At 26.8% G+C, this 17169-nt stretch overlaps 1 protein-coding gene and 1 long non-coding RNA gene across 2 annotated transcripts; both read right to left on the reverse strand.

Annotated features, from left to right (window-relative positions):
* Positions 1-1172: 1172 nt before the first annotated feature.
* Positions 1173-16719, reverse strand: LOC149877336 (uncharacterized). Its single transcript, XR_016448084.1, has 4 exons — positions 16560-16719; positions 12883-15118; positions 1762-2326; positions 1173-1534 (listed from the first exon to the last, which is right to left on the reverse strand). It is a non-coding gene; the product is annotated as an uncharacterized LOC149877336 (long non-coding RNA).
* LOC149877337 (uncharacterized) lies at positions 3219-9792 on the reverse strand. Its single transcript, XM_090074238.1, has 13 exons — positions 9604-9792; positions 9400-9506; positions 8881-9043; positions 8685-8780; positions 8286-8577; positions 7261-7439; positions 7079-7165; positions 5054-5119; positions 4540-4628; positions 4349-4454; positions 3581-3686; positions 3407-3495; positions 3219-3323 (listed from the first exon to the last, which is right to left on the reverse strand). Exons 1-13 carry the CDS (start codon positions 9775-9777, stop codon positions 3219-3221), a joined length of 1659 nt encoding a protein of 552 aa, XP_089930364.1. The 5' UTR covers positions 9778-9792.
* Positions 16720-17169: the final 450 nt, after the last annotated feature.

The raw sequence follows: 17169 nt of genomic DNA on the forward strand, positions 1-17169 counted from the left end.
ATAGTAATAATGATAATAATAATTTTATTACCCGACTAGCGAGTAGTTCCGAAATACAGGTTGTTCCGATGATCGGATAACAAAAGTGGCTAGCGTATTAAATAAAAAAGTAAATAAATTTAAAAAAAAAATAATTTTTACATTTATATTTAAGAGGCACAAACTTTAAAAAAAACGGTTGAGAATTAAGTGTTTGTATCACCAACTCCATCTAAGCAAGGACGTATTAATAGATGGATCATTATAAGTTAAAGTAGCTTTACATGACTGACTGTTTAAAAATACTTTATCAAAAGTGCTCATTAAAAATACATACTTAATATTTCTTTCCAACTTCTGAAATCAATAGTTTTTCATTAACATCAACCCTTTCATGCTCCAATTATTTTCCCATAACTAACATAACCCTTAAAAAATTATCTACAAAATGACAGTGATACTATGAAATGTTGAAGGAGACTTTTTCTACAGCCTTTTTCAACTCTCTTTTATAAAATAATATTGTTTTCAATCGGTTAGAATGCACCATTTGAATTGGGGAAGCTTAGTTTAATTTGTTGTTACAAAACAACCCAGCGCATGAAAGGGCTAAGATACTTTTAGTTATAATACATTTAGACAAAATGCGATTTAGGTATCGAAAATAAGAAAGTTTATAACTAGGACGAAAAAAAAAAAATCACAAATTCAAGAGAAAAATCAACCTTTTTCAGATTTGTGAACTATTCTTGATTAATTTTTTTGTCTTTTGTAACCATAAGCTTCAGAAAATGCATAATTGTAATGGGTTTACTGAGGGAGGAATTTAGAAAATTGACTGTAACACGCAGTTTTTGGCTAAATGGCGGCACCTTTGATCTATAACAATGCGTTGAACGTTCATCTATTAATACGTCCTTGATCTAAGTATTAATTATTAATCAATCCAAGATTAATCCTTGATTAAATTAAATTCATAAGCTTTCTTGATTAAATTAATTAATTATTTAATAAAATGTCAGGTCACTAAATTTTTTGTCACTAAATGATTTTTAGCTTTTAATTTCTGGCCGTTCTCTAAAGCGAACGGCCAGAAATTACTGTTGAAAGGTTTATGGAAGCTGTAATAGAATATCACCGCACCTTAGAATATCACCGCACCAGTAGAAATAATGAAAACGAGGATGCGTTTTGAAGTAATAGAACTTAGTAGGGTACCGAGTGCGTCCGAATAATACAAGAACGTTCATAGTTTATAATAATAACGCAACAAATACATAAATGAAATTCATTATTAATATGTTGGTATATACGAAGTCTGCAAGACATGGTACAATAATTTAATTTTTAATTCTAAAATTGATGATTTTCTAGTCATATTTTCAACCAGATGTTATGCAATATTTTATATATCTATATGAGGGGATGTTACATTCTAAGCACTATTTGGTTTGTTGTTTTTTAACAAAATACAAGGGCGATTTGATATTCTACACATATAATAGCATGTTTCTTAATTTTATTAAGGGGAGGTGATATTCTAACATTCTAAGCACTATCTAGTATGTTGTTTTTTAACAAAATACATGGGCGATGTGATATTCTAAAAATATAATGGCATGTTTCTTAATTTTATTAAGGGGAGGTGATATTCTAACATTTTAAGCACTATCTAGTATGTTGTTTTTTAACAAAATACATGGGCGATGTCATATTCTACACATATAATAGTATCTTTCTTAATTTTATTAAGGGGAGGTGATATTCTAACATTCTAAGCACTATCTAGTATGTTGTTTTTTAACAAAATACATGGGCGATGTCATATTCTAAAAATATAATAGCATGTTTCTTAATTTTATTAAGGGGAGGTGATATTCTAACATTCTAAGCACTATCTAGTATGTTGTTTTTTAACAAAATACATGGGCGATGTCATATTCTAAGCATTTAATACTGATAGTATATAATATATTTTTTAATTTCATTAAGTTGATGTGCTGTTCATAGATTCTAGGCTGCAAACACAACTATGATAATTAGAAAGAAAATACATTGAAAATGTTTGTTTTGTTGTTTTTGATTATATTTAAAAAAAGAGCTCAGTAATTTATATATGTTCTACATAACTATTTTCTTTTTTTTTCTTTTATGATGTTTGCATTACTTATCTTATTCGCAAGGCCTAAAGTATTTTTGATTTTCCTAAAATTTTTAATTAAACTTCCTTTTTTTTCCTTGATTTTAGGTTCTTAATCTTCCTAGTTGTAGAATCACAATAAAAACCGTCAGTCTTGATCTGAAGAAATGGTTAATGCCAGGAAGAGCATCTGGTTGTAAAAAATTGCTCCAACACTTCTAACTTCGTTTAATTTAGAAATTGGTGTACAAGGTTTTTTAGTTTTTATTAAAATAATACAATTTTTTTTAAACATTATTGGAAACTTTTTGTTAATTTTTTCTTAGTTATACTAATGCATTACATCTAATTGTATTTAGTTTTTGGTATTTGTTTTTTGGAAGCTGATAACAGGTAAAAGTCTACTTTGTCTTTATCAGGGTTATCATATTATATAAACCAATATATTACAATAAAGCATTTTATATACAAAATTTTATAAAATTTTTTAATTCTTTTCTTTTGCTTGAAGAATTTTCAGCCATGTACCAAACCTATAGTGAAAGTGTAGTTGTAGTTATTTAAATCAATCGAATATTTTATCATATCAAATATACTAAACCTATGTTCATACTAAACCTATGTTCATTATAATATATCATTTACTGTAGCAAATGTTTAAAAAAATCTAAACCAAAATTAAAAAATCTACAATAATAATAACAATAATAATTAGTTTTTTTCTTAAAACCAACCTAGTTTTAAGAAATTGAAAAACCTCCTTAAACACAACAAATTCAAAATCAAACTAAAAATTATTTTTTCTTTGTAGTACAAAGACTTCTTCTGTCTCAAGTTGAAAAATAGCTCCAACTTTTAGGAGTTCAAATATCTCTGTATAACTATCTGAAACAATTTTTAACAAAATAAATGAAAACGTACTTCTTCTACTGATGTTTTATGCTTTATATTTATATATTATACGTATTAAAGACCTCAAATGAAATCATAATAATAATAATAAAGCCTAGAGTTTGATTTAATAAAGGAATTGTAATAGTAAATATATGTGCATAAATAATATCTTCAAAATTTTATACTTATAAATCTTAACATACTTTTAAAGATGAATGTTTCCACAGCAAAACGATATGCTGTTTTTGGTTTCATAGGCTATGCACTCCATATGATACCATCTATTTGGAATGCAAATATCACATTTTATCTATAAAAAACATCTTTTTTTTATAATTCTTTCCCTAATTGAAACATAATAATAAAAAATTAGTGGAACAAAGATTTTATTACCCATTCATCTAACTTCTGCTTTTTTCTTGTTTTTAGACCTTTTCTGTTTCCACAAATGCGACACACTGTATTGTACCAGAATTTTTGACCTAATAATTTAAGCTTGAATAATTTAATGTTTTTGTTTATTTTTATTCTATCGTAAATTTTTTGTAAATATTACTATAACCAAACCTCCTTCATCTAAAAGCAACTGTACCACTCTTTCTCTATAGTTATTCACTTCTTCAACTGGAAAACAATGTACCAGCTCCTCCCCATTTATAACATTTTCAGCAAACTACACAATAAGGGTTTTATAATATATTTTAATTTTTTCTTTTCATTATGTATATACTTTTAAAATATCTTTATTTGCATGATTGTATGAAATGAAAAAAGCAAGGGGGTGTCTATAAAGTACATAAACATGAATCTGGGATTGCCCAAACGCATACAGTTTTGTAAAGAGAAAGGGTGTTTAAGATAACCTTATGTATATGTTTGGCTGCCTTACTTACAAGTTTTTCCGTAAACCTGATTCTTATTTTTGATAAAAGAATGTGTATTTTCCCTCTGCCTTTTACTTGACTGTCTGTCTTTAAATGCCATTTTAAATTGACATTAAATACAGAAAAATGTGGAATTAACAAAAAGTTTAATATTGTTTGATTTTTAGAGGAGGAGGGAGAATTCAAAATTCATGGTTTATTTGCTTACACACTTTATAGGCGCCCCATGTTTGTAAATAATTTATTATATAGCGATAGTAAATTGTTTAAAAATTGAGAGTATTAAAATTTTAGAATTGAAGTTTATAGTTAAGAGCTTAACACATGGTTTTAAAAAAATAAGCAAAAACTTAAAAAAAATAGATAGATAAAAGTATAAAGAAATATAAGATGAGCCTGGACTTCATATAATTTAATCTTATTTATATAATAACTAAAAGAATTAACTTACCTTCAGACAAAACACTCCACATGATACACTGTCATCCTGTTTTGCATGCTTGGATGTATATATTTTGAATTTTGTGGTTACACCATATCTCTGTGACAAGTAACTACTAAGATAGAATTATATTTATTAAATGAAAAACAAGATATAATCTAAATTCATAAAAAACAAGCAACTTCATTTGAGCATCATACTTCCATTTTATTTCTTCTCTTATAACAGCACTTTCATGTTCACCCATAGGGTTCATATAATGAATCGTTCTGTCCCTAGGTTTGATTATCTAAAACAAAATTATTTACCAAAATTATATTTTAATTATGTGGCTAGTTTTTAATAATGGTATTTTAAGTTAAAGTATTGCATATAATAGAAAGGTTTTTAAAAGAACAATGTATTTTGTGGATAAAAGTAGCAAAAAAATATTGCTTACTAAATCTTATATTATATACTGTACCATAAACAGATCTGTACTGGGAAAATTTACAGGGGGGTTGTTTTTAAAAAAAGAGTAGTTCAGAATAGCAAATAAAAATCTTTCTTGATAAAACTTGCGTGAAACAAAGAGATTTAGTAAGAAATGAAGGTCCAGCGCCACCAACGATACCTCATCCCCCCTTGGCGGTATGGGCATGATAAAAAAAACCTTTCTATATAAGTTTTAGAAATTAATTATTACTTTAAAAATAATTAAGTATTTTTACATACTGTAAGTGTCCAATGGAAATTTGAAACAATACAGCATATTAACATGTCAAGTTTAAACAACTCACTCTGAAACAAATTTTTACAGTTATAAATAAAAGATAATATTTCACATTAATATGTAATATATATATATATATATATATATATATATATACAGTGTCTCAAAAAATTATCCAACCAAACATTTTAAAAAATATTTTTCCTAAAAAAAGTGCTGTATTTTCATAAATTTAGACTTTTTTGGTAAACTCAAGATTAATGAAAATAAAAGAACATGTTTTTAAATAGATTTTATTTATTTTAATGTAAAATATGAATCACAAGGTTTTCAGTCTTAAAATAAAGGAACTTAGGTCGTTTTTTTATTGTCAAAAAAATATTCGACCAAACACATTGTTTGTTTCATAACAAGTTATTATATAACAAAACAATTATTTTAATACTTTGTTGGGCCTCCCTTTGCTTGGATTACAGCTTCTAGACGTCTAGGCATTGATTCAACTAAAGATTTTGTTTCTTCTGGTTGAATCTTTTCCCAGGCTTCTTCAATTGCCACTTTGAGGGTATCTTTTTTGGAAAATGACCGATCTCCAATTTTTCGGTCTAAAATTTCCCACAAATGTTCGATGGGATTAAGGTCCGGTGATTGTGCGGGCCATTCCAAGACCTCAACATTATTTTCAGCAAACCACTCCTTGGTTTTAGTCGCACTATGCTTGGGATCGTTATCTTGCTGAAATGTAAAATCAGATCCTAGCCGAATTTTTCGAGCAAATGACTTCAAATTTTGCCTTAATATGTTTCTGTATTGCACCTGATCCATTAAAGTATCAATAAATTGGAGTTTTCCGACACCCTTCCAAGCCATTGAACCCCATACCATCACGTTACCGCCGCCATACTTGACAGTTCCTCTTACGCAGCTTAATTTATAGGCTTCTCCGGCTTTTCTCCAAACTTTTTGGGCTCCATCAGATGACTTTAAGTTGAATTTCGATTCGTCGCTCCACAGGATCTTTTTCCAGAAACTTAACGGCATGTTTTTGAATTTCTTAGCAAACTCCAATCTTCTTTTCATGTGTTTCTTACTCAAATATGGTTTATTACGCACAAGTCGTCCTTGAAATCCCTGGTCTCGGATACGATTTCTGATTGTCTGATGGGATAATTTTATTCCATAATTCTCTTCAGCTTGCTCAGCCAGTTTTCGAGCAGAAATGAAGCGCTTTTTCTTGACTTGTATAATTAAGTTTCTATCAAAACTCTTAGAAGTCTTTTTTTTGCGACCCTGCCCTTCTTTTGTGGCTGTCGTTCCGATCAAATTATACTTCTTCATTATGTCGGATACTGTATTATGAGGAATTCCAGTCTCTTGCTGCACCTGACGATAGGTTTTACCCTGATTGACTAGATCAACAGCTAAATTTCTCTGAGAAACAGTCCAGTGACGTTTACCTCCCACCATTTTACTTAAAAAAACATGAAACCTTTTTTTTATACATAATTTTTTTTTTTACTACAAAAAAACAGTTTTTTGTTATGCAATTTCATTAATTGTATAAAAATTTGCTAAAATATTTCAACAAATTTCACATAAAATTAATTAAACTTACCTAAATATCGCTTGGTCGGATAATTTTTTTACAAGCCTATTCAATACTAAGTTCCTCTTAGGACAAATAATAAACCAACTGAAGCATGAATCAAAAAATATGAACGCTAAATAACATACTATTCCCAATAGAATTAAAATGACAGACAAAAAAAGTATCGCTATTCATTGTTTTTAGTATAATTTAGAGCGTAAACATTTTTTTTTGGGAAAAACTTGTTTGGTCGGATAATTTTTTGAGACACTGTATATATATATATATATATATATATATATATATATATATATATATATATATATATATATATATATATATATATATATATATATATATATATATATATATATATGTGTGTCTGTGTGTATATATATAAAATATCTTTTTTTCGTATTTAGCTGATATTTGTAAATACCTCCGGCTGCATGCGTATTAGGTCAGTTTGATTTGGTAACTCTTCGAGTGAAAGTACACCCGCTGGTGCCAATACTTCAATGTGGTACTTGAAACCAAAGAAAAATGGAATAACATTTAGTCTAATATTGTATATATTAAAACGTTTTCGAATAAATACAGCCTTTTCATTTCAAGTTTTACCTTATTCCGACTATTTGCTAAAAGCTTAAGGTAAATATAAACAATTTCATCACTAAGACAGTCTTTCAAGGTATCTTGCAAGGAGTAGTCATAAACCTTGCAACCACCTAGGCTTGGGTATATACCCATAATGGCTTTTATAGGATTTACTTTACGAAGATAGTCGATAATTCCGTAACCTATTTATGAAATACAATATATTAAATCTTGTAAGGAAATTATAAAAAAGCTTACCACCTAACCAGTAATAAAAAAGTTAAAAAATTTACATAATATTTAAAAATACTTTCAATGAAACTTTTTGTTTTTCTAGGCTGGGCTCAACAACTAGGTTTTAAATTTTTCTATTTTTTTTTTTATAGTTATAAAATTACCAACTTATACTTTTAATAATATTCGTATAACTTCCAAATTTATGTTTTTTTATCAAATATTGACAAAGGGTCAATGCGAAAGCCCTTAAATTACTTTAGGGCATCGTTGAATAAAATATACCTTCACTATCTTCAACTATGCAACTTTTTTTTGTAACAGCTCTATCTAGAGAATAAAACATCAATTTTTATTTCGATGTACTAAAAGTTTATAATTCACTTTTTAATGTTTCTTATGTTTAACGTTTTTAATGTTTTATAATAGATATTTTAAGGTAATTGTATTGAAAGTATGAATTTTTAGTTAACTTACTTGTATGTAATGTTTTTATTGTATAGAGAACTTGGCTTTCCTGGTTGAACAAACAATTGACAATACAGTCTTCTAAAAAGATAAAAATCATTCGTGAAACGATTGTTACAAAAATATTAGCAGTTATTTGCAAAAGTGAAACTTCTGTCAAAAAAAAAAAAGGCAACTAACTTTTTACATTTTCCACCACAGAACTTTTTCCGGTTTCTAGTGCTTTTTTCGTTAAAGATTGTTCGATATTTACAGTTGTAATTTCTTTTAAATTTCAAAAAAAAAAACAATTAAATTTAAATTTAATAACTACAAAACAAATGTGTTTCTTTAAGTAACATACCTACCTTTATCTAAATCGCATTCAACAAATTTCTTAAGATGACATCTTTTGTGAGTTCCTTTCAATGGAACTTTGTTATCATCGTTTAATTTGAAATTACCACCACGTGTAATACAACACACATTATAAGGTCCTTTAAACCTTGGCTTAAAAGCAGCTCCTTTATTTCTTCTTCCTCTTATGTCAAGTAGCAAAACTTTATCGCCAACCTTAATAGATTCTTCTTCTATTTTAATATTTTTTAAAGCTCTTCTATCATAATATTTTTTTTGCTTGATTTGAGCTTCTTCGATATTCTAAAATTGATATAGTATTAAAACTTATTAGTACTAGTAAAACTTATAGCTTTTCTACAAATAATGCTAACTACTGCAAATTAAATCGAAGAATTGAAGTGCCTTACCTTAGTAACCAAGTTAGTTAAGTTATCGATATGAATCTTACTCTTCTCTACTTCTGCTTTTACTTCTTCTTCATCAACTCCAATAAAGCCTATCTCCTAAATTACAAATCTCTTTTGATTTTTATGATAACTATGAATTATTAACGATATCTTATAATTTTGGATATAAAACTTTATAATACTATTCTTTAATTACTTCTTTCAGTTCACTATAACAAACAGGTGGGCGACCCCCAAACATTAACTCAAAAGGTGACACTTTTGTCGACGTTTGCCTTTCTATCCGTAGTGGGTACAAAACTATATCAATAAAATCATCCCAGTTTGTTTGGTTATCGTTAACTAACTTTCGGATTTTTCTAATAAGAGAAAATGTCAAATAAATATCAAAAAAGTCATTGTTTAAAATAAATTTAAAATAATTTTAAGTAATCGCTTTATATAAAAAAGGAGGCAAGTTAGGAAAAGGAGGCAAGTTAGGAAACCTTGCGCATCTTTTTAATCTTAGTTTAATTTTTTTTGTCGATAAGTTTGTTATGATGAGTGCAATACTAAGTGTTTATGTGCCGCATTAAAAAGTCGTTCCTCAACCCAGAACACATCTCTTTCACCAATAATAATCCTAATTTAAGATTCCTAAACTACTTCCTTCTCCTCTACTTTAAACATTAGGAAAAATCAAAGCTGTATCCAAAAGTATCAAATCAAAAATTACTTTTTTATATTTTTATTAGTATTTTCATACTGCCCATTTGTTTGTGGATGATAGACGGCAGTTTTTCTGCGTTCTATTCCCAAGATTTTATACATTTCGTCGTTTAACTAAAAATTACCGAAATTATTTCTTATAAACTAAGTGATTAAATTTTTTTTAAATATATTCCTTTTTAAACATAAGTTTACAAATATAAATAGCTACCTCGTTACAAAATTCGGTTCCATTATCTGTAATTATTACGGAGGGAAACCCGAAGGTTGTCACTAAATTTATAACTGCTTTAGCGACCGTTATAGCGTCCTTGTTAGGTAACGCGTAGGCAACAGGCCATTTGGAAAACAAATCCGTACAGCTCATAAAATATTTGTTCCCCATTTTTGTTTGAGCAAACGGTCCCGCAAAATCTAGGCCAACTATTTCCCATACGCGTGTAGTCTAAAGAAAAACTGCTTTTTTTTAAAATTTACAGGAATTCTTCTTATTATAATGTCGTTATACATATTATTATAATTAAATAAATGTAATTTTTATAAATAAACAAAATTGTAAAAATAATTTTATATTAAATAAAATGCTACATCAAGTAGCATTATTTTTAAATACATTTTGATGTTAAGATTACTATTCAAGTTTACCTTTATTGAATGTAAAGGTTCGGATATTGAAAGTAGTTGACCAGATTTTTGACAACGGCTACACTCTTTTACCTGTTAACAAAAGTGTTTTGTTAAATAAATTTATATATATATATATATATATATATATATATATATATATATATATATATATATATATATATATATATATATATATATATATATAGAATCCACTTACCCATTTCTTAATATCTCCACTGATATTAGGCCAATAATATTTTTCCATAATTTTAGCAATGGTTTTTGTTTGACCACTATGGCCTCCTAAAGGACTGCCATGCTCCTCAACAAATATTTTGACTCTCTTTTCCAGATCCAAAATAACATCCGCATGAAAGGAGTTACCACTAATAATAACTTTACGCTTGAGCTTACCATCTAAAAATATATTTAAATATGTAAAACATAAAATTTTCTCTCAAAGAAAACATTAATGGTGTCTATACATTAATGGTGTTATACCAAGCACACAATAACTTGCTGCTACATCCCTGAGGGATCGTCTGGCGCATTTTCCAAGACCAGGGGCCAATGCTATAAACAATTCGAAGTTTTTTTCGAGAAAAAAAATCTTTCGTAAAAACGCAATTTTTCACGTACGAAAAAAAGTTCGTAATCTCGAAGAATTTATCGCTGTTTGTATTTTTTTTCGGCCATTGCTATAAAGCATAAAACGTATACGTCACTAAAATTCACGAACTTTTTTATCCGTAATATATAGTAGTAATATAATAGTAATTTTTATTGTAATTTTTATTTATTAGGCCTACTTAATGAATTTTATTAGTCATTAAGTATGCTGTGCTGTCTATTCTACTTTTATGAATATTTTTACAATATTGTTTAAAAAAACTGTGTAAAATTAAAGTAGGAACATGGATTTAATTTTTTCGGACGAAGACTTAGATTTCGAAGTTGCAGAAAATTAGCTTCGCCACCGATTGCCTCGAGAGGTTGGTGTTTAAAACATTACTTAAAAATACTAAATTTTGATGTTTTTTTTAATGATTTTTTATCGAACAAAATCAGAAATCATACTAAATAGGCGCAGAAATTATATTTTTGTTTTGTTTTTCAATATCATTTTAGTTTAATGGTCGCTTTTTTAACGAAGATGTTTCTGACAACGTTTTTCGAGAGCAGTATCGAGTCCCAAGAGCTGTATTATAATTTTTAGAAACTAGGCTTAAAGATGATTTGCAACATTATACTAAGCGAAATAAAAGCATTTCAGTACTTTTCCAAATAATGGCATTTCTTCATTTTATTGGCACAAATGTTTTTTTTCATGTTCTCAGAGACTGTCATGGAATCTTTACCAACACAATTTATCGTATTATACAGTGTAGGAGAAGCTATTTTCAATGTTAGTGTATTAAGTTAATAAAACTATTGAAAGTATATATATATATATATATATATATATATATATATATATATATATATATATATATATATATATATATATATATATATATATATATATATATATTTACATATATATATATTTACATATATATAAAATTGATATATACTATACATTACATCATGTTATCACTGTTAATTTTATATACTGTAATATATCTCTGCTGTTTTTGAATAAAATGATTAAATTGCCATTATTATTACCCTTGTTATATATCATTAGCATTGTTAGTAGTTTACTTTACATTAGTTTATAACTATTTGTATATAAACTTGAATGTAAAATCTTTATTTAGAAATATGATTGATTGATTACATACTTATATTATGTTAATATATACTATATATTACATACTTATACTATAACATTTGTAAATATATATATATATATATATATATATATATATATATATATATATATATATATATATATATATATATATATATATATATATATATATATACATATACATACATATATATAAAATATAATGTAGCAATACATATTTTTATTTAAATAGTTTGCTAATTAAAACATACTAAGCTTCCCAAGAAGAACCTCTTTGTTTTCTCTTATCTTTATTGCTAGTAACATTTTAAGTTCTTTAAACAGCATTTTATTTTGTTGTGTATTTGTGTATTATTTTGTTGTGTATTTGTGTATTATATGGTATATTTATCAACTATTTATACTTTTCTTTAGTCAAACACTATGAAAAATTTGTTTAACCAAAATTACTATCGAAAACCTTCATAAATAAGTATGGAATTTTAAATTCATGCATGCATTGTTAACGAAGCATAACAAGGAACTGAATAATCGATTAAATGCAGATTTTAAGTAATTAGTTTATTATGAAGTTACCAAAATCCTTTTAAGCTTTATCTATAAAATATCTGCATAAAAACACAAACAAAGAATGTTCAATGATTTTGAAGCGCTAACGTTGTTCCAACAATGGCCGCCAAAAATCACGAAGAAAATATCTAAAATTGAGATCAAAAATCTATCTGAAGTTTTTTTTCGAAAAAACGCATTTTTTATCTGAAAAGGTGATTCCCTTGTTCGTTTATAGCATTGGATTTAATAGCGAAGTTTTTATCTTAAAAACGGAGTTTTTTGAATGTTTATAGCAATGGACTTTTTTTTTCTTCGCTTTTTACGGTAAAAACTTCATGTTTTACGGAAAAAACTTCGTTTTTTATGTTTATAGCATTGGCCCCAGCTGGATATATTCCCTCCGTTATATATTTTTCAATATTGTTAAAATAAAGTTTGTTCTTTTCTGGTTTTTCCATTTTGAAGTCCTGAGAAAATATTTAAAAAATTTATAGGGTAAATTGATGCTATTGAAGTGAAGTACCATTTTTTTGGAATTTTTGGAAAACCTCCAGTTACATCAAAAGCGTTAAAATAAATTTAAAATTAAATTACTATTATTAATGTTATACAAATGTAAAATGCAATTGTTACTGTTTATCTAAACGTTAAATGCTAATATTGTTATATCATGATAATATTGTAAACCATATTATAAAATAATAATCCAACGAATAAAATAATGAATTTTTCTTTCAATATACAAGTATTTTTTATGGTTATTGCAGTATTTCACGGAGTTCTGAAATAAAAAGCAATTATTTCAATACTTCATGTTGTACTAAAATAAACAGCAGATACTAAATGTACTGAAATAAACAGCAGTTATTTTAGTACAACAATAACTACTGAAATAACCAAATATATATCGAACAAGTTCACACCATAAAAATATTGAGTTAATCACTGGTTATTGGTACAGTAGATTATTTGAAGAACCAACTCTTTATAAAACAGGTAAAAAAATGATAAGTTTAAGATCCAAAACGATTTTGAAAATATTTTTAAAGAAATTAAAAGCTCTTTTGTTACTCAAAAAACATTCAATAAACGATAAAAAAAAACTAAAAGGTATAACAAGTTCGCGGCATTGTTACTGTCTTGTTCTTTATTTGCCGCCAGGAAATTTCGTCTCTAAAAACAAGTACCTTTCATTTTCTGCTTCTTGGATTTGCTTTCGTCTAACACCTAGAGATTTTCTAAAGTATATGTTAAAATACCGGCGGCAATTTTCTTCTTTCCGCGGTTAGTTGCCTTTATTGTTCTAGCTCTAGGAAACAATTTTGAGTTAAAATTTGCAGGGAACTGATCTTGTTAAACATTGTTGCTGGTGTAAATGTGGATAAGAATTTGGATGAAAAAATCCAATTTTGTAACCTTAAAAGTATCGATAAACATTATATACCAACATAAGCTACTTGTTAAAAATTACCTCAAAATGTTAATGATGAAGTGTTCTTGAAATGCACTTACAGAATAAAAGAATAACTATAAAGAATAAGTTACACTGACAGATACTTTGTGTTCAACCATTTTAGCACGTTTGTGTTAGGACACTTAAAATGTTTTTATCTCCGTTTCGTCAGCATTACAGATCTGATGAGGCAAAAACTAGAACTTTTGTTCCACCACTGTGTGACTAATGAAATCGCACATTTAAAGCTTTATATATACTTTTTAGTGCGTGACATTTCACAATTACAATTGCGTAAGAGTGCATTCCAACAAAAATCGAAATTAATAAATTTATAATTATAGCGTTATTGCAAAATTCAATTTTGAAATATCACGTTTGTAACGTATACTAATATAAAATGCACATTTCGTTGTGGTGAAATAATAAGTTAGGTAATTAAATAACAATTTTTAACAAAGGTTAACAGTTGCTATGTTGCACAGTTGCTATGAATGTTGCTCGGGGTAATAATTTTGGTTACTCAAAAATAAAAAATTCTCTATTTTTTTGGGGCGCTATGAAAATCGAATTTTTTGGCTCATAATCTTAGTCATGTTTAGATTATGAGCCAAAAAGTGATTTACAAAATTATTTTATGTTACTGTTAAATAAGAATATACTTTAGTAAAAACAGGTTAAATAAAACGTTGTTAAGTGCTTAATTAATTATTTTTAAGTCCTCTTACATCGAGCGTCAAAAGCTTATTATAAAGTATCGTAAACTGTAATTTCTTAACAACGAAATAAGTGGAGAGTAATCATTATAAATATGAAGCTCAATTTCATCTTCTCTTCTTCTTTGATTCACATTTACTAACTAATAACAAGCAATGTAAACATCATATTAAAAAAAACAAATATAAAGTAAAACATATAAAAATCCTTTAGCCGGTTGTTTATTTTAATATTATAAACAATTTTACAAACATTTTTGCATCCAAACGTTTCATTTAAATTACATAAATGAAAGGAAAAATTATATAATGGCTAAATTAGCTGCAAAATAATAAAGTTAATTTATATGAGGAAAAAACAGCACAACGACCAGAAATTTTCTTCTATATTTTTAGATTTTAATTTTTGGTTTAGGAAAGTTCAATCTAGTTTTCAACTCTTCTTCAGTATAATTTGCTATTGATTGTACATTCAATTTCAAAATTAAAAATATTATTTAAGTAGGATTTTGTTTTCATCATCGTCATTAAACTTGAACAGCAACCTTGTTGAGTTTTTCAAGTTTCCAAATTTCTAACTCTAGATATAAAAACTTCTGTGTAAAACTGCTGCTCGGTACCAAATCTAAAATGGAAAAAAAAAATTAATTAAACTACAGAATATAAAAAAAAAAATCGTTTTAATAATTATAATATAATATTATATATATATATATATATATATATATATATATATATATATATATATATATATATATATATATATATAAATAAGAGTTATTACAAATTTTAAATTTATTAGCCTGGGGTTGTAATCTACAAAACGCTATTACTTGTACAGCTTTTAATTAATGGGTTCATAAAAGATGTAGTGGCATTCAAGTTCTCTTAATATTTAGTTTCGATTAATATAGATCCAAATAGCGATTGAAATAAAAAGTGGAGAATAAAATCATAAAATATCAATAAGTCAAACTATTTGTTAATTGTACATTTTATGGATTTAATTAATCAAGCTCAATTTAAAATGGCATTTAAAAACAGACAGACAAGTAAAAGGCAGAGGAATAATACAGATTCTTTTGTTAAAATCAAGAATCAGGTTTAAGAAAAAACTTGTAAGTAAGACAGCCAAACATGTTTATAAGGTTATCTTTAACACCCTTGCTCTTTACAAAACTGTATGCGTTGGGGGTGTCTATAAACTGTACATAAATGTGTACTTTATAGACAACCTGACAGACTGACGGTTTTTATTGTGATTCTACAACTAGGAAGATTAAGAACCTAAAATCAAGGAAAAAAAAGGAAGATTAATTAATAATTTTAGGAAAATCAAAATTACTTTAGGCCGAGTGATTAATATAAGCAATGCAAACATCATAAAAGAAAAAAAACAGAAAATAGTTATGTAGAACATAGATAAATTACAAACATTTTCAATGTATTTTCTGTCTAATTATCATAGTTGTATTTGCAGCCTCGAATCTATGAACAACACATCACTTTAATGAAATTAAGAAATACATTATATAACATCAGTATTAAATGTTTAATAAAATTAAGAAACATACTATTATATTTTTAGAATATCACATCGCCCATGTATTTTGTTAAAAAACAACATACTAGATAGTGCTTAGAATGTTAGAATATCACCTCTCCTTAATAAAATTAAGAAACATACTATTATATTTTTAGAATATAACATCCCTTATGTAATATGTTTAAAAACAACATACTAGATAGTGCTTAGAATGTTAGAATATCACCTCCCCTTAATAAAATTAAGAAACATACTATTATATTTTTAGAATATAACATCCCTTATGTAATATGTTTAAAAACAACATACTAGATAGTGCTTAGAATGTTAGAATATCACCTCCCCTTAATAAAATTAAGAAACATACTATTATATTTTTAGAATATCACATCGCCCATGTATTTTGTTAAAAAACAACATACATGTAGATATATAAAATATTGCATAACATCTGGTTGAAAATATGTAAAATATTTCTAGAAAATCATCAATTTTAGAATTAAAAATTAAATTATAGTACCATGTCTTGCGGACTTCGTATATACCAACATATTAATAATGAATTTCATTTATGTATTTGTTGCGTTATTATTATAAACTATGAAGGTTCTTGTATTATTCGGTACCCTACTAAGTTCTATTACTTCAAAACGCATCCTCGTTTTCATTATTTCTACTGGTGCGGTGATATTCTAAGGTGCGGTGATATTCTATTACATAGCACGTGTTTTTAACACTAAAATCAAATATTGCTTAATCCTCAAAAAAAAAGTCTGGAAATGATGATGTAACTATGATATTTTTATGATGTAAATATAATATTTTTATCAAAATAGATATTATTATGCACAACTTATCAGAAACGCAACAGGCATTCTTTTTGACATAAGCGAAAGGAAACAGCTTTACCGATGCATAGTATGTTTTTTGCCATATTAGATAACATTTTTCGAAGGTTACGAAATTGGTTCTATCTGTATATCCAATTTTGCCCCTAATTCCCCTACTTAATAAAATAATTGATTGACATACTGTGAGCATAACTTTTTAAAACAAAAAGAAAATTCGGTTCCCACAGAGTAAGAATGTTATAAGCTAAATATTTTTACAAATTCGTTACTGAAGAACGA

This window comes from Hydra viridissima, unplaced genomic scaffold, assembly GCF_058129835.1.
Source record: "Hydra viridissima isolate aposymbiotic clone 2 unplaced genomic scaffold, HvirCarnegie_v1 scaffold_16, whole genome shotgun sequence".
Lineage (NCBI taxonomy): Eukaryota > Metazoa > Cnidaria > Hydrozoa > Anthoathecata > Hydridae > Hydra > Hydra viridissima.